The sequence below is a fragment of the Crassostrea angulata genome, chromosome 7, assembly GCF_025612915.1.
Source record: "Crassostrea angulata isolate pt1a10 chromosome 7, ASM2561291v2, whole genome shotgun sequence".
Classification (NCBI taxonomy): domain Eukaryota; kingdom Metazoa; phylum Mollusca; class Bivalvia; order Ostreida; family Ostreidae; genus Magallana; species Magallana angulata.
In genome coordinates, this window is record NC_069117.1 from 57,024,135 (window position 1) to 57,043,603 (window position 19,469).

The 19,469-nt window shown below is 33.7% G+C and overlaps 1 protein-coding gene across 2 annotated transcripts; it reads left to right on the forward strand.

Moving 5' to 3' along the window:
* Positions 1–179: 179 nt before the first annotated feature.
* Positions 180–18,673, forward strand: LOC128155131 (protein O-mannosyl-transferase TMTC1-like). Of its 2 annotated transcripts, XM_052816695.1 has the most exons (19): positions 180–365; positions 482–550; positions 6,403–6,580; positions 9,888–9,961; positions 10,712–10,897; positions 11,249–11,303; positions 11,395–11,498; positions 13,138–13,327; positions 13,565–13,689; positions 14,301–14,465; positions 14,652–14,765; positions 15,619–15,762; positions 16,033–16,244; positions 16,478–16,613; positions 16,729–16,873; positions 16,997–17,134; positions 17,422–17,550; positions 17,902–17,979; positions 18,397–18,673. In XM_052816695.1, exons 2-19 carry the CDS (start codon positions 519–521, stop codon positions 18,511–18,513), a joined length of 2,322 nt encoding a protein of 773 aa, XP_052672655.1. In that variant the 5' UTR covers positions 180–365; positions 482–518; the 3' UTR covers positions 18,514–18,673. The 2 variants fall into 2 exon arrangements, with proteins under 2 accessions (XP_052672655.1, XP_052672654.1); XM_052816694.1 differs by lacking the exons at positions 180–365; positions 482–550 and adding an exon at positions 1,041–1,463.
* The last annotated feature ends 796 nt before the right edge of the window (positions 18,674–19,469 follow it).

The window sequence follows — 19,469 nt, forward strand, 5'->3', positions numbered from 1 at the left end:
TCTTCTATAAATGCAGGCAAAATAAAGCTTAAATTTCTTTTATAGATGTATTTTTGTGATATAATCAATAATTACAGGACAGGAAGCTAGTCTCCTCATTCTGTACAGTATACGGTCTGTAGCATTATACAAAAAGTAGCATTATTCAAAAACTCCAATCTTGGATGTGAACATGCCTAATAGACTCTCATTCATCAGTAATTTGTACTTGTGGCCTGTGCACTAACATTAATTTATGCTATTCTACAATCTGATGTGGGGCCCTTATTTGTGGTGAGAATTGTTTGACCTGTTTTACTTGGAGTGAAAGATACAAAAGATGCTGGCTATATACCGGGGTATGTAGCTGCAACCCATCAAAAATGGTAAGTCATTGACAGCTTTTTCTTCAACACAGAAATACAACATTTTCCCTTACAGCTGTTGAAAAATACCATTAGAATATACAGTTTAGATGTTGATCCGCCTTTTTCTTTTACAGAGCAGGTGTTCTTTCTAATGGTATAAATGTGCAAGATATGTATTTTCTTCTAATTCATGAACATCTAAGGTTAGTTTCATTAGCTTTGTTTCACGGAATTATGTCAAATGTGATTTAATATTCTAATGAGCTCTTTACTGTCAAATAATTCATGGCAGTAGTGATTTATAATCAAAAATATCATACACCATAAATTAAAAGATTTAATCAAAAGGCAATAAAAATGATAGAATAACCACATCAATCCAAATTTCACACTTATTTTTACGGTAATCCTGTGTTATAAATGGATACAAAATGTTTAGACTGATGCCCCCTCCTCTCTACACTACACAGCCTAGGAACAAGGTTTATTTCTGTTTCAAGGATTTGAAGCTTATTTTGATCTGTTCTGCTTGGTGTGGTTATTCATATATTCAGATCTGTGTCTCTGGATGGGTTTTCTGTATGGGTGCACTGCTCTAGTGGATTATTATACACACGGTGACAAATTCAGTCATTGAAGTTTTCAGATGATTTATGATAATCTGTTTACAGAACTGATGAACAGATAGAGGGAGGATTTCATTGGCCTAAAGACAAACCATGTGATCATAACATGAAGTCACATGATCCCATTAAATCCATGTGGTGTAGTTCTTAAAGGTTTAAAATGACATCTATTGGGGAATGAGTATCAGAAAGGTATAAGAGACATGGAATTGAATGGCAATCAGTCAAAGATGACAGAAAATGCAAAATATATTAAAATTCCTGAAAAGTTTGTCATATGCCTGTTGACTGCTGCTGCAGCTGTTCTTTGTTACCTGAATTCTTTGAATGGAGATTTTGTGCATGATGATTTGTACGCCATCAAAAACAACAGGGATGTGACAGGGAAGAACTCATTGTGGTCCATCTGGGGTCATGACTATTGGGGGAAGCCGATGTCAGACCCCCGCAGTCATAAATCTTACAGACCAGTCACTGTGCTTAGTTTTAGGTAAGTAGTACATACCGTAAGTAAAATAAGAGATACGGTTTATTAAAGTTAATAGAAACTGTCAGGCAGAGATTTCTAAGGCAATGGACACTGTGATTTATGGGACAGAAATTAACAGAGGATAATAAAAAGACAAAAAATGTAGTTGGGCAGAGTCAGTAATGTATTGGACTAATTAAGAGCCGAGCAACTCGGGAAGTGAACTTGATCAATTTAGAAAAACAGGGCTATGAAGGACAATGGATTGGATCTGTAATGGTCTTCTGTTCCATTCAGGAAGGAAAGAGATAAGGAGAAAAATTGATTGTCTCTTCACAACTGCTACGTTATTAAGGTTAAAGAACAGGCATTTCTTTAGCAAGCACACAAATATTCGTTTTCTTTCCAATACCAATAACATCAGTTATTGATACAGGCTTTATTACGGTCTGTTTTATGTTTTGTTTGACTACTTCCTTGCATTTAGTGTTTTTTTAGCTCTCTGCCCCAGCAGGTAAAATATAATTGATTATTTTGGTGAAAAAAAAAAATGTAACTACACGTACAGTCTATAAAGTCTGAACAGTTAACAAAAGAATTGAGGTTCTTTGACAAAAAAGTTACGTAAGAGATTTTAGAAAGAGGATTTTGTCTGCTAGATATTGTGACCTTTTTAATAGCATTATATTGAATAATGTTCTTGAATTAAAGGTGTTATTTTGTCCATAATTCAACAAATTCTTTGTAATAATATTCTTAAGAAAAAGAAAATATTGCAATTGAATACCAAGTTCTTAATATATATTAATCCTGTATTACTTGTTGTTTGATTAAACAAACTAGGTGGGGAAATTACGATTTAGATCCAAAATATTTAGTTTTATGATTTACAAAGTTGTTCAAAAAAGTAAATTGGATTCACTTGAGTTGTGTTGATTGCCATGTAACCATTATACCACCATAAACCAGAAACTTTACTGCTATTTATTAATTTTCCGAACTCTTATCGAATGTTAAATCTCCTTTTAAAAGAGAATTTTTTGCATGGGATAAGAACATAAATCAAGGTAAACTCAGAAAGTATCTGATTAATCTTTTCCTGAGCCTGAGACCATTAGGTACAAATTACATTGTTGCACTGTTTTTATAAATTCTGTGCTCTGTTTATCAAGCGGCCCCTCTCTGCTTCATCGGCCAGTGATAAAGTAGTGGGTACAGACTTTCTGAAGGGGTCCATTTACTTCCCAGTCTGGGGCAGTGTTTTCTTTTAATTATGAAGTACTTTGTTATGTATAGACTTGATTCTTTGGCTGTTCTACTTATTAAATGTATGTCAGTGTAATACTGACTGACCACAAGCAAGCCTGTTTATTTACAAGATAATAATCGTACCATAAAAGGGTACATATAATACCCCTGATTTCTGTTTATTTGTTTGTTAATAGCTTCACCATCACTTGATGATAGAGTAATTCTTGTGATCTTGACAGAAGACCATTGTTTACTGCAGAGAATTAAGGGGAAAATAGGGAGATACTTATAGGTTGTACGTCTTTTGAAGAAGTATTGGGTTTAAATGTCTTCAGAGGATAAAGCAGACTTCATATGAAGTTGATAGCTATCAAACTAGAGAATACCCTCGATGACATACAACTGACACAGAATAATAGGATGTCATAATCTCGCATTAGTCAACCTGTTATATTTATCCATAGTTAAGCCAAACTGTTACATCCCAGTATTGTTATACATAGTCTCTAGCTGTCTTGACTTCGTGCTTATCGTGTCTTTGTTAAAAGCCAGGAGATCATTTAACATCTCCGATTTAACTTCAAGTATTCTGGGCATATCTTCAAATGACACCTTAATGTTCTTGATGGTTTTTGTAGCCATTTTCTGGTCTGAACTCCTCATTTGTGTATCAACTCCTGTCTGTTTATTTTCTTGACATTTGTCAGAGTTAATAATTGAATTTTTATGCATTATGTGCCTGGACATGTCTTCCCCCAAAACATCTGATAATATCAAAAACAACAAAAATGATTCTAAAATTATACACCTGAGCCTGTCCAGTGTAGTAAGGAGTAATTGTTTACTATGCCCCACCATGTATGACAGTGTCTAGCTGTCTCTTGTCCCTCTGTTAATGTCACACTATGCTTAAAGCTAAGTTTTAAAGAAACTGTCCTGTATATTTTCATTAAACTTCAGACAAATATATGTACATGTACTTGAAGAACAATTAAACAGAGTTTAATTTTTTTTACCTTGACTTTCCCCTTTACTGTAAATGAAAATTACTAAACTATATATACACAATTTCCAAACTTTGCTGTTTTGTAGGGCCTAGCTTCCTTGACTTTTATGATTCATTGTTTTGCTGTAATTCAGTGTCAAAGAGACTAGTCAAAATACTTTTATCATACTAAAGACAGATTTACACTTCTTAGTAGCAGGTAAACTCATTTTTATATTAACCTTGATCTTTCCAATAAACCTGACATTACTTTTCATTTGGTGTGTGGATGATTTTGAAAGAAACTTTTACGTTTTTTAATCAAACTTCATACAAAGATAGACATCTTGATTGTGATTATTAAATAGTTTAATCTCTATATGACCTTGACCTTCCTTAAAAGATGACCTCACTATTCTTTGTTTGTATATAGATCAGTATTCTTTTTTGTGTACATAGATCAGTTTCAAAGAAACTTAAAACTTTTTATTAAACTTGCAAAGATACATACTGGAACTATAAAGAGAATGAGATTAATAAAGTCAAAAAATGTCAATCACCTCCCAGCCCTCTTAATGTACTATTAACTTGTAGCAGTGCAAGGATGCAATGTACAGTCATTTCATGTTGTTAGGCCACACCAATATAATTTCTTCTTTGTTGGACCCCTTGCGCTCGTATTTGAATAAATCTATACATGTAATATTATGATTGTAATTTCCTGCATCCAGGAAATTCTGCGCTGTTTTCTGTTCTATTTCTGCTCTATTTTCGCATTTTAAATAGTTTTAATTTACAAGTAGAAAAAAATATAACCATTTGCACAAATTGATTTATGTACCGCCTAAAAATTTTGGCTACCAGAAATAATAATTTTATTATCTAATCGCTCGCGCGCTCGTTCCTTTTTTCACTGGGTGTCCGACGAGCTAGGAATTACATGTATATTGATATGGCCTTATGCATATGTACCATTTATGCAGGGCATTATTTCATGCCCTGTGGGCCCATTTATATATTTTTTATTATCTGCTCTCCATTTTATGAATCTGTACATGTGTTGCAGTTGTTATTTATTCAGAATTTTATGGCTTTCTTTTTTTTCTTTTTTTATACAATATTTATAATTACTGGTAATAAGAATTCCTATTTCTTCCTTTTTTGATTGAGTTTCTGATGAAAGGTGGTGAACAACAGGTTCATAAATTGCCCAGGGTGTGCAAATATATGACAGTTGAACAATGAGTACCTGTATGTCATATAACATGCTAGAAATAGAAAAATAAAACCTGAATAAAAATGAAATAAAAGTTAAAAACATTTGCATTGATAATGAATCTCAATAAACATGTATATAAAGATATCAATTGAAATCTGATGAACCAGATCAAAATGTAATTTCAAGGATCACATAAATCAAAATAATTTCAGCTGTGAGAAAAAAATAAGTTCTAGAAATGAACATTACTAATGCTTCAGGCTCAAGTGTTTCAACTTTGTCCTGGCTTTTCAATAAAAAAAAAAGCATGAGTGCATTGAAGCTTTATGAGTTATGTAATATCTGTAGAAAAGACGCAAACCACAAAACAGCAGTACAAGTATTAAGTAATTTAAACCGATTACAGTGAGCACTTCAGGGTTTGTGGTGGCTTATCAATGGGTTAATACATTCATGACAGATATATCATTTGATAATCTGAATAAAACAGGCTCATATTTGACATTGTAATCAGCTGTCAGCTTATTCCTTGACTTTATGATCAGTGTGACATCGGATTTTTTTGATGTTGTGGAAATTGTCTTACAAATGTTTATAAAAGAATAAGATATTACAAAGTATTATCCTTACATGCATGAACTTTATATACTTCTTGTCATTTTCTATTGGCCTGAACCTAAGTGTGCAAGATCATATTGTCTATCGGTTGGGGTATAACCTTTTGAATTAAGTTCTTCAAGCGTTATAAATAATTCATTAAACTTTAATAGGTTACCATCAACGGGACCTGTTAGTTAGAGTCCATTAGTCCATTACTAATACACTTACAAAGAAAACCACTCCACGAATGGAATTTGTACATGAATAATTTACAATGTAGGATTTCAATCTAAGTTGCTGTACGCAACAGCTATATTGTCTTTTAAGTGATAAGGCATGAACAGACTGTACCAATGTCTCGATGTCTTGGTAAATATTTGTATATTGGCGAATAAAACTTTTTAGTACATAATGTCTGTTTGTTTTTCTGTTAAATGTTTTGCAAGATGAATTTTTGAGATCTTAGAACCTTTGAAGATCAATCAATGCAGTTCAAACATTAAATGCAAAATTAACAACTTTTTAAAAAATGGAAGTTTGGCTTGATACATGTGTACAGTATGCTAGTAACTTGCTTCATTTTCATATCCAATATGCTCTGTTAGGAACTTACCCCTGTCCTCTTTCTGACAAAAATTAAATGGTCTATTTTCCATAAAATGTGCTCAGTATATACCAGTAGATATAAGAGATCCAAACCTTCAAAATTAAAATTCAATGTATGGCATTATATATATTGAATTTGTCATAATTTGAGCAGAATCTGTTAATATTGTAAGGTGTTTTCAGAAAGCTAATATGGAACCTGCATGTTCATGGATTAGTTTATTTTCAGGGTAAAGTGCAACCTCTTAATTCTCTTTGCTATATGGAACCTGCATGTAAACGGATTACTATATTTCCAGGTTGAACCACCATCTTGGTCTGGGATCTCCCTACAGCTTCCATGTTGTCAATGTCTGCCTCCATGCTGTAATGACCTTGATGTTGACCTATGTCTGTCAGACAATTTTCCGTCTCCCTGCCCAGTGCTGTCTGATGTCTGGTCTTCTGTTTGCAGTTCACCCTATCCATACTGAGGCAGTAAGTCTCTCTCTCTCTCTCTCTCTCTCTCTCTCTCTCTCTTTCTGAGCATTCAAATGGTGAAAGATTTGTATTCTATTCAGATAGTATGTTATAAAGGACCTATAGGACCTCAGATTTTAAGGTCTCTAAAGAATGACCTGTAAGAATCAGGAATTGAACAATTCCTTTTTATATCTTTGGGTCCTATTAGGTTTATTGCAATCAGGACCTAAATGATAGCCTTGCATATAAAGCAATCTAGCACTGAGCTATATCAGCTAAAAAAACCCAGGAACAACACCGTGGTTGGTAAGCAAGGATAAATGAAAGGAAAAAATAATGGATTCATGCAATAAACCATGAAAATATATAAAATATTTGTAGAAGAAATTTTGTTTTTAAATCAAGAAAAATGCTGGGAAATTGTGTTTCATGTTGAAAGAACCAGTAGCACTTAAAATAAAACGACCCTTTTCCCAAAACATTGTTGAGTGTTGGCTGGCAGGTTGAAAAAAAGCAAACCTTAACTAAAAAAGTTATATAGATGCGTAGATTTGATCTATTTTGCCTGTTTTTAGGCCACAATCTATGTGTTATTGGTGTTAATTCTGTGGTACTGTTACGGTACGGCACTGAATGTCCCAGCCTTGATTCGTCTCTATAAATATTTATACTCCTCTCTCCTAATCCCATCACAATGAATTGATCTTCTGATGAGTTTTAATGCAGAGTTAATGCATTCGGAAGATTTATTTTGTAAAGAAGGAACGCAACCTGAAAAGCTTTTTATGAATCAAGGCAAAAATGAAAGTGATGATTTTAATTTTATGCTCATTCGTTGTGAAATCCTTATAGCCGTTCTTCCGACTGGGTGCTTATTTAATACCCTCGTCATAGAAATCCTGTCAGTGGGATTCCATTTTGATATCTGTTTGAGTACACTGATGTGAAAGGATGCGGCCATTGAATGAAATGTACCTTATTGGAACATGCTATGAATATCAATCAGGGTCGGTATCAAAATACCAATATACAGCGCGAATAAAAATACACTAGTCTCAAGTTATCAATAATCTGATCCTATATCTATTTTAGTTTCATTTTTACAAAACATGCATGTAAACCTAATTCAAATTATCAATAATCTGGTCCTTAATCAAATTTTATTATTAGTTTTAATAAAAAGAAGCATGTTAATCAGAGTGTTTAAATCTCGGCATCTCGGAGCTAATGATCAGGTTTCTTATAATAAGTGTGTGAAGTCATTAATTAATTTTGCATTCTAAACTAAAAAAAATTTATGATGAGAACAAAATACCAGTGAATTTAAAATTAACTCAATGAAAAGGGATAAATGTGTTGATGGGGTAGATTTTTAACATTAATCTTTCTATACCAAAAGGAACAGTGAATGTTATTGATTTTCCACTGTCAGATTGTAGTTTGCCTAAATCAGTTGTTATTTAACCAAGGAAAGACAAGATTAAGTAGAAACTTCTTTGGGGATTTTAAAATGAAAGAAAAGGAAACTAAAACATTATTTTGACTTTTAAAAGCAGCCGATTACTTTATCAAGTAATTCTTTAAAAACGTTGACCGTTATGTGAACAGGTTCTAATCTTAAGTCACATTTTGTTCTGCCATATATGTAAACTTGTGAGTCATTAAGCCATAGACATAAATCGGAGACACTGTGGCTCTGTTTTCATCCCTAGTCTCCAAAATCTCCAAACATTATCATAAGATTTCTGTATGATAAAAAAAAAGCAGGTCCTATTTCAACAGGGATCCTGTTGAGTCAGCAAGTAAAATCTTACAAGGCCTCCTATCTTTTGGTAGCATACCCCATTCTCAACAAGATGATGCTTTTTTTAATGACAAATACCTTACGGGGAAAAAAGAGAATCCCTTGTTGTGTAAATACAAATTTATGATAATTGAAAGCTCAGATAAGGATTTTATTAACTTGAAGTGTTATAAGTTTTTACAAATTTTATGAAATCAGCAAGTCAGCAACCATCAGCATAGAATTCTTAATTGATGGATACCAGTGTGCAGGTACATTTATGGTAAAAGCGCTTAATGCAATAATGCTTGAATTGCTGTATTTATGAATATTTATGATTTGTCATATACCGGTAGTAGTTTGGGGGACAAGAGTGTCTTTAACACCACAGAGAAGAACTGAGAGAGAGAGAGAGAGGGAGAGAGAGAGAGAGAGAGAGAGAGAAATGCCTGTTGCTTGTCTTTGATGACAAAATTCACGATTCTATCCAAGTCAAACTTACACAGCACAATGAAAAATATTACCATCACTATATTTCAAATTAGATTTATCTCAGGGTCTGATGTAAAATTAAAAAAAAAACCAATTTGGTCTTTTTAAATATTTATAGTTATACCAGTCTTATACTGTACACTCCGCAAAATCCCTGCTTGAAAATAAAGCTGCCCACCCACATGTAGCCAATCCAGATTCACTCGGGGGAAGATTATTTCAGTTTTTTCACAACATGTAAAAATATTTCAATTTAAATCCCAGTTGGTGATGTATTTTTTAGCAATGGGTATCTGATGCTCTTTTTGCATTACGTAAATGGTAAATGTATACTCAGATTGTAGTAGGCAACTGGTAGCTGAATTTGCAGTAAATGTTAACAGTGTACATCAGGCAACTGTTGATGTTTCCAGTAGGAAACTATTACCCTGTAATGTGTAGCTTTCATTCCTATTGCTCCATTTGGTGTAATTACCAGTTAAATTTCAATAATTAACTGTCAGTTTTCAAGCTCATGTATATTTTCATTTATGATCTCTTTCTTCAGAATAATATTACTGCATGTCTCTCCTTGTTTATTGGAGAAGATGACTGTGTTTCCTATAATTTAACTGTTGTTTCTTTGCACTTTTAAACTGCTTTTGCAATAATAAACTGTTTAAATTGAATTTAAATCTCTTTCAATAGTTCTTCCTCTGCTGTAAATAGCTTGGGGGTTTTCCCGATGCTGTAGTGAACTGTTTCTCTCTTGCTATACATGTACTTAACTTTCTGTGCTATAAATGTGTACTATAACTCTACTCTGTTTGCAGTATTTGACTCTCTTTTCTGTAGTGAACTGTTTACTGGGTAAATATTTGAATCTGTCAACAGTTTATTTTACTGTCTTGCTGTAGTTAAATAATTCTCTTTTTGCTGTAGTCGCTGTATTTGTTGTTGTCAGCTGTGTCTTTTTGCTGTAGTTAATGGCTAGCTTATGTTTCTGCTATAGTTAACTGTTCCTCTCAGTGCAGTACATTACATTAGATCACTGTTATTGTTTTGCAGGTGTCTGGAATCGTCGGACGAGCCGATGTCCTGGCTGGTATCTTCTTCCTGCTATCATTTATTTCCTACTTCAGGTAGGTGATAGAAAACTCAGACTTTCTAGGGTGTCTACATAAATCATTTTCAAGGTCCTATTCAGCTATTACCTACGAATTGCATTGAACTGCTACATGCATATGAATGATGTTAAAGCTGCACCCAACAATTAGAGACTTTATTGCAGTTTTATTATATAACCCATCAACTAAGGCTTTAAAGGCTATGCCTGATACAATGACAATTATGTATCGACTGTATCCATCTTTCTGATCCGATGCGTAGTGCTGATAAGCTTTGCATTTCTACACCTATCACCTCTCATCATTTGTTCTGGTTCAGCCAGCTAAGAAACTCTCATAATATTACATGAATAAGTTTTTAGAGTTTACTTTTTCTCATTTTGTCACTTTATCCATCAGCCTGGAAAGGTTTTGATGAATGACTCCCCCTCCTCGTCTCTCAGTGTATATGACATTAATCACTAAGTTTGATGCATATTGATGTGCATCCATTGTCTGCTTTTTGTGTTAAGTAATGAACTGAACTTTTAGTCCTTATAATTTGGTTAATTATTGCATTTCAAACACTAAAATGAAAATCTCAAGTAGATTTTGGAAGTGGATTAAAGTTTGTGGATAATATATCCTTCACAGTTATTTTTTTGTATGTATCTGCCCCCTTAGCTATCTTAAAACTCTTAAAATTTCAGTGTATGAGCACGTAAAACAACATAATTCTTAGCAATTCATTTTAGTATAAAATTGATATTTTTTGTGGCTTTTAAGGAGCTTAGAGGTGGATAAACGGCCATGGGATAGAGGGGCACCTGCCACCAAACACTGGTCCCTGATGGCTGTCAGTGTATCCATGGCAACAGTCTCCATGCTGTGCAAGGAGCAAGGCATTATGGTCCTTTCTGTCTGTGTCCTATTTGATGCTGTATTCTACAGTAGACTGATTCAACAGTATAGGTATTCATTATCTGTCCTCTGAAGTCCATTTTCTCAGGTTATAAGTGTCCTCTAAACTGGAACTGTGATATGTATTCTGATAATACAGTAAAAGTTACATTTATATATATATATCTTCATGAAGACCTTTTAGAAAAAAAATAATGACACATTAAATTTGATGGAAATGGTACAACATCAATCATAAACAAATAAAATTTATTTATAGTGACTGATGTAAAAAGAAAGGGTTATGAAAAACTATTAGTCAGATTAATCGGGCAATAATATTAAATTGGTATTATATGAAGCGGGGCCCTCTGTACTATAATATAGAATATGTTTACCGGTATATTGTTTTTTATATTTCAGATCTTGGAATAAAATAAAGCCATTTGTGTGTAGATTCATCTTTGTGGCAGGAATGGCAAGTATAGAACCCAATAACTAAAAGCAGAATTTGTATTTGTTAATTATTTGTTTTAAGAGTATCAATTTTATGTTTGATTTGATTGTAGGGACTGCTAATTTTGTCGCTTCGTCTGTGGATAATGAGAAGGGAACTCCCAACCTTTCTACACCAGGACAATCCAGCCTCATTTTCCTCCTCATTACTTACAAGGTGCATTCATTTGTAAACTTGACAAGATTTTCCCCCAAAGTCTTATTTTCAAAAGACGCAAAAAAATACAATCTGACTTGCAAATGTGCCCTGTTTTCATAAAATTAATTAAAGCGTTGTTAAGTCTGTATGCATGAGTAAACTTTGTGCATCTGTGTTTTCACCTGAACATTAACCTTGTGTGAAGACGGGTAAAACAATATGACACAGGTACACCTATAAAAAAAGCTTTTCAGAAATTTACCTTTATAGTTTTAATACGGTACCTTTGATGTTTTTTTTTGTGTTTACGTAAGACTTTTCTATTGGAGATTTATAGAGATTTAATATGTTAATTATATGCTAAAATGTCTGTCAGACTTGTGTGGGGCTAATTCTTCTTAAGTGTCATTCATCAGTTCATGTTTTTGCTCCAGAAAACATCACAGTATGGGTCCTTATTTCAATGAAAAATTAAGTGATGAAAAACCCTGGTATTAAAACAGGTGTAAATACAGGTATTGGCCTGAACTTATCAGACCATGTTGTCCTTAGTATATCTGTAGTTAGACAGGAAGATTACCATGTATCAGAGAGAGCATGGATATGGAAAATAATGAATAATCAAAGTACTGAAGAACTGACGGGAGTTGATTTTGTCGATGTTTATTTATTTTAAAATCAATGATATGTTATTTTGCATGACAAGTACATGTATACGTAGTTTGTAATTTGATTTACGCATATTTTTATAATATGAATTTTTGAACTTTTTCGACTAGAATGTCGAGAAACCTCCATATATGAATCATGTTAAATAATATTTAAAGATAAAATTAATTCAATCAAACTATGTATCAGTGGTAGAAATATTTCTCGAAAATTGTATGGATCCAATCAATATTGAACTCTAGTCTCGTTCAACCAAACGCTCGGCTGACACCGTAAATCTCAGACAAGGGTTTACGGAGACAGCCGAGCGTCGAGTTGAACGAGACTATATTGAACTCTTGCGTAGGAATACGTACGACTACAAAAAATATTTAAATTGTTCGTACCATTTAAAATCTGACTATTTTTAAGGTATTTGTAAATAAGTTTCCTTGAAAAACAATGCTTTAGCATACATTACATCGAATTCATCAATTATTTTCAAGAACTAAGTCTTGTCAGGAGCAATGATTTGTGCTGAGGTCCAAACACTGTTTCACTTTCGGTTTGTCCGAGTGACTGCATAGGAGAGTTGATTAAAAATCAACTCCCAATAAAAAACCGAAACAGTAAACAAGATAGGACAAGGTACAAAATGTGTACATCTTCTGCTTAGAGGTTTTGTTAGTATGAACAGGCTCCACCACCACCAAAATTTTCAAATCACTCAACTGAATCCTCAACTCAAATCTTGAAAAGAAAAGTGCATAAACTTGAGGTAAAAGCTCAGACTTGAGGCTGTGTATTGACTTGAGGAAAGTTGGTGATGGCGGGGCCAGATGATTTAAGCTTTTATAGTACAATAAGTATATTCATTTTGCATTCATAATTCTGAGTGATTCCCTGATATTCTTATGTTTGTGGCTTTTGTCATGTATCATGATGTAATGACAGTGAGCATTTCGTATTTGGAAATGCATGTTCATGAAATAAATCATTTTACTTTCAGAATCTCAACCTATGGCTTCCTTTGGTTCTTCAACATTTGGCTGCTGTTGTTTCCATCACAGCTGTGTTATGATTGGCAGATAGGAAGTATTCCATTGGTGGAGAGTTTGTTGGATTTTCGTAACCTAGCAACAGTGTCATTGTCTATTGCTCTACTACTTTTGTTGCTAAGATGCTGGAAAGATGCAAAGGTTCTGAAATTTAGAGATATTTTACTCAATGAGTTAAGATTTGATTAGAGTAAATAAAATGAAGGAAATTGTTTCAATTATTGTATTATACTATTTGATATCTACTCACTGCAAATTATACATGTTGGCTGTTTGGTACATGTTGTTTCACCATATGGTCTCTACAATGACACAATTTAAATTACTGCAGGAGCTGCAATTCTTCAGTTTAATTTTTGATTTCTTTGATTTTTGTAGACAGAGGAGCCTAACTCAGCAGTGATATCTGGTGTTCTACTTTACGGCCTGCCCTTCATCCCAGCATCTAATCTTCTGTTCCCTGTGGGCTTTGTTGTGGCAGAGAGGGTTTTATACTTGCCAAGGTATATTGTCTGATATCATTAACAACAACCTGTGAGAGTTTTCCATCAATTACCCATTATATGTCAGACAATGTTTTAAGGTATCTGGGCATGTAGTGACATTTAAATCTCAAGTTTTCAACAAACAAATTAGTCAGACAGTGCTTCCTCCTTAAAAATATGTTTGGTAGATGAAAATAAAGAAAAGGTAGAAAAAAATTGAGTATAATTTTACAAATAGAGGTTAGGGCCCAGCATTTCCTGTCATCTGATCATTACCTGGCCTGTTGTACCGTGGTACCAGAAATGAATCTCATTTAAATCTGTATACATGACAACAAAAACTTGAGCATTTAATCTGACAACAGCAAAAATGGAATTAATCTATCAGAAATATGAGATGTAATGCTAGAACATAATTTTTATGAGGGATGGAAAAGTATCTCTTCTGAAATACATGTATACCAGTATTTTGTTGCTGATATATAGAATTTCAAAAACACAAAAAGACTCTTATGGATATTGCAGCACTGAAAATGATCGTCAATTTAATTTGGATGAGTATAAGGTAGACATGTAATGTCCACTCTGATGCTGAGGATAAATTATCTTAATTGCTTTCTTTTTTGTAGTGCTGGATTCTGCATTTTAGTAGGATATGGTGCGGATCTTTTATTGAAAAGTTTTCCTCAAAGAAAAAACATGTTGGTTTTCCTTTTTGCAAGTTTTCTGGTAGTCATGGCAACCAAAACCATGAGCCAAAACAGAGTTTGGAGGTCAAGAGAGACCCTTTTTGTGTAAGAGCATCTCATTTTGCATGGAAGTTTAGTACATTTATTGACAAATAAGCAACCATGAACTGTTACAAGTCTAAAATGATCATAGAAAACATTTGTTGAGCGACAGTTTTTAAGGTTACAGCACATTATTTCTGATCCCATGATCCTTTTAAGTATTTGCTAACATGAGTATCTTATTTCTAGCTCTGGTGTAAGAACTCTTCCACACAATGCAAAAACTCACTACAACTATGCCAACTATCTCAAGGATATAGGGGAGGTAGAGTCAGCCAAAACTCACTACCAAACTGCTCTAAGGTACATTTTGAGTCCAGTATTCAATGGACAAACTCTCCCTTCATTAAAGTTTGTAGGGAAGTGAAACTTTGATTTTATCTGTGAGAAGCATTATAGAATTATCTTGTAATATACATTAGCATTTGTTTTTCCTTGGACTGAAATGTCACATTTTCAGTGGTTTAAACGTAGCACGTGATTGCCTCATATATCTCTATATTTGTTCGGTGAGAAATAATATTAGGCAATATGGCCGTCATTGGTCGACGCTTCGCTTACTCATTTCGACATTTCATAGTACTTAATACATAAACCGCATGCCGTAAGTTCTTAAAGTATTTGGAGTAGTTGCCCTTTAAAATTCTTTAAAATTAGAGTAGTTGCCCTTAGAATATTGACGTCACATTGTTTTGTCTGGAGCAGAACAAAATGGCAGCGTCGAAATTTGCTCAAATCTCTGCAGAGGAAAGGGAGAAAACATTTAAAATTGAATAGCAACAAAACATTGTAAGTAAACATGGGTGAAGCAAAGATTTTTAAAGAATATTTGAAAGGTGAGATTGAAAATTTTGAAGAGTTTAAATGAGTTAAATTGGACGAGATGTTAGGCATCTTGTATACCAGTATACATGGCTTTACGTAGATCATCGCTATTTGTGAATAAATATGTCGTTTGATAGTCCTCGGGAAAACAAAACACTTATTAGGTTAGTTACTGACTCACTACGGAAAAATATTGGGTTGATCAATCTCATAGATGGCGAGGCTTCGCCTCGCCATCTATGAGATTGATCAACCCAATATATTTCCGTAGTGAGTCAGTAACTAACCTAATAAGTAATAGTAGTATACCAGACTATATTTATCACTACAGCCTGTACCCACACTTGCCTAGTGCTCACAATAATCTGGGAACCCTTCTCAATGACACGGTTGCAGCAGAAGTTCACTACGAGGCAGCACTGAAGATAACTCCGGATCACAAGGGTGCGATGATCAACCTTGGAACATCTCTCATGTGAATATTCTCAGAAATTTTACTTTTACTCATTTGCACATTTTATTTCTTAATGTCTGAAGTGTAGGTGACATTGACTTTTCATTGAAATGTCTTTAAATTTTGGAAACCCTTTTTATGGAAGTTTTTTGTAGGATTTAATTAATTTCAAACAAAATATTTAGCTCACAAGAAGAATTTAGAATAATAATATCATTGGTAATTAATTACAGTACATGTGTAAAAGAAATTACACACTTGTTGAAGGTTTGCATTTGTGCTGTATTTTAGTACAAGAGGTCAGTACCAAAGAGGTAAGAAATGGATTGACAAAGTCCTGGACCAAGATCCAGAAAACCTGGACGCCATTATTGTGAAGGCTTGGGTCACTATGGAGGAGGGTGACTTGACTCTGGCTGAGAAGTTCTATCAGAGAGCCCTACAGAAAGACCCTAGGAATGCAGAGGCCTTGTATTACTATGGGAAATACTGGCAGAAAAGAGGTGAGGGTAGTAAGGTTTAAGTACATGAACATTACTATGTACAATTGTAATAAGGATTAGTATTAATGTCTTTATCACAATTTTGTGCAGATTAGAACAGAAATTAATGTCACAATTGGTATATGGTCACAATTTGTATATGGATTTTGAGATTTGTGCTCTGATACTTAATGATGGGCACTGGTTAGGTATTGGAGGCTCTCATGGTTGACTGATTCTATAAATTATTTCAGGTGACCTTGAGAGGGCCGTGAGGTTGTTCAGGAGGTCGTTCCTTACAGACTCGGGCCAGTGGATGGCCATGGTCAGTGCAGGAGATGCTCTCAAACAACTCGGCAAATACCACGAGGCAGAGGAAATACTCACCAGGTATATTTCAGTTCTGAGACAATTCAAATTATTGATTAGTTAATTTTCATTGTATATGATAATATGTACTGGTACTTAAGTCAACAAGAAAAGTGAAGGAGATGGTGAATTTCAGATCGCTATTGATAAGCCGCAGTGTTCCAGCATTAGATACTCTCGGACTTGTGTATTTTCATTTGGGGAGAGTGTCAGATTCCATAAACATGTATGAAGAAATCCAAAAATTGGCCCCCGATAATGCAGAGTCCCTTGTTCACTATGTAAGTAGAGTATATGTGTTTACCTCTCACATTTAATATAGAAGTCTTATTTTTGTATGGCTGGTCAATTTATAATCATAGATGCATAGACTCTTTTAGTGATTGTGATAATGTATTGTGTAGGCTCAGATACTTGGAAACATGGGAGAATCAGAGAGAGCGAAGGAGATTTTAACTCAGGTATTACAAAGAAATCCACAGAATTCTGACGCTTTGGTACAGATGTCCAATGTCCTAGGACTGCAGGCCAAACACTCACAGGTAACAGGCAATGGGAGATAACTCAGCTACATTGTCAGCAGAACTTCCCTATAATGAATTTCATAATATTACAAACCAATATTGTGATATGATTCTTTATCCCAATGAAAAGAATGTATTCATATTTACCACTTTGAGGGTTTAAAATATTTTATAGCAGTAATATTAAGGACTATTAAAAAATAAAATAAATATTTGTCATAGCTATAAACTCATCTGCTATATTTGAACTTTGCTGTATATAAAAATTGTGAAACAGAGCTTCTGAATGATGTTTGTATCTGTAGGCTTTGGATTACTTGAGAGATGCCATCAGGATAACTCTGACAGAGAACAACAGGCACAAACTAGAGACACTGTTTTTCCAGCAGGCCAATCATTATAAGGACTTGAAGAGATATGATGAAGCTTTACAGGTACACATAGGCAAATTTAAGGTCGAACTCAACTCACTCTGGAATTTATTTTGATCAAATTAGTAAAAAAAAAAATTTAAAAAAGGGCAAAGATCTTTAAGAAAATGTGTGTACTAGTGAAATCCAGAAGAAATGAACATTTTTGGAAAACATCGTCTATAAAATTGTGTTCACATATAAACATCAGTCAAAAGCACTGACAGATTTTAACTTACCGGTAATTTAAAACTACTGTGTCGTCATTTACCATGCATCTGCATATGTACTTCATGTAGTAAAAGTATTTCTGGAAATGTTTCTGGGATTGGTATCTTACATTCTATCAAATATTAAACTCTCTTATAATTTCAGAGCTACAATGAAACCATAAAAATAAATCCTCTACAAAAGGATGCTCATCTCAACATAGGAACCATCCTACATCTACAGGTATGGAATAGTATTTATTGGGAAAGCTTAGCTTGTTCATTCCATAGAAGTTTGCTCTAATCCTTCTCCGAGTCATGAAGTGCATAAGCTGGTGCTTATCCCTGGTTTTCTTGGTGCTGAGCAGATGAGAGCCATTGACTCCCCCTAGATAGGACACCAGTCCATCTCAGGTTAACTACCAGCATAAGTAACCAATATCGGCTGGGTAGACTGAGACAATGTAGATAAAGTGCCTTGTCTAAGTGCACAACACACATCAGTTGACCAAAGTAGGGTTTGAACCAGCGACCTTTGGGTTTCTGGCCTAATGCCTTTGACCACTGAGTCATGTGCTTCACATTCTAACTCTGATTACTCTGGTACTTGCTTAGTAATTAATTGTTTTAATTAATGATATACTTTGCATTCTATTTCTAGAGAAAATACAGCAAGGCAAAGTACCATTATGAGCTAGTCCTGAAACAAGACCCTGGAAACCAATTAGCCAAAGCAAACCTAGGGAAACTAAATAATATTCTGAACAGACATACATAGCACTTACAATAAGTATTGATCAAAAGTCAGGGTAATGTTGAAGTACATGTATTATATTTGATTGTTAGTTTTCAATTTATTTCAGTGCATTCTGATTCATCTTCTCATTCCTTTGCAAACAATACATGTATGCTTCCAACACAAAAAGGATCACCTTTAACATTTTTATATTTCATATGCAAATATTTTAATTGTGCTTTAAAATGTGTATAATTTTTTAAGCTGTTACATTTAAAAAAAAATTTAACTGCAGCAATGTTTGAGTGGGAGTAATTTTTGAATGTACATTGTATATGCAAAAACTTCCACAAAGCAAAGTAATATGGTTTAAAGCAATATGAGCTGTATTTTTTGGAATTTTATTTTGTTGCAAAAAGCTGCTAGTATGATAAGTCTGCACATAACTTAAAACTTTTATGATAAATAAGGTTTGAAAAAATCATTAATTTTTGCCAGAGGAAAGATTTCTCTTCTAAGGAATATATAGCAAATCAATTGTTTTACAGGACGACAATAATTCAATTATGCTCCAATTAAGGCTTGTTATCGGCCTTTTCACACAAAAATATGGCTAAAAGATATCTAAAAACCATGATATTTTTGTCATTTTAGTATGAAATAACATTTTCGTAAAAAAAAATTCAACATGAAAATTGCAGCTCATATTGCTTTAACAGAATGGCCACAAATTAATTCAAAACTCTTCAAATATATCAGCTAGTTTATATTTTCCATATCTTACAAATTTTTAAATACCAAAAATGTTTGTATTTCAAATGTTTTCTCATGATATTTTATCATTCCATAATTTACACAATATGTATTTTTGTACTATTTTATCATATGAGCTAGGGCTATTGTAATTAATATTTACTTATATTTTTACATTTTTCAGCGTGAAGCAAGGGGGCATTTATTTATCCTCGAAAGAGGAAAACTTGTTATTTATGACCAAT

Coding starts and splice junctions, on each gene's coding strand:
- LOC128155131 (XM_052816694.1), top strand. CDS start 1,177: ATGGAATTGAATGGCAATCAGTCAAAGATGACAGAAAATGCAAAATAT. Junction 16,874..16,996: donor CAGAGTCCCTTGTTCACTAT/GTAAGTAGAGTA, acceptor TGTATTGTGTAG/GCTCAGATACTTGGAAACAT. Junction 17,135..17,421: donor TGCAGGCCAAACACTCACAG/GTAACAGGCAAT, acceptor TTGTATCTGTAG/GCTTTGGATTACTTGAGAGA.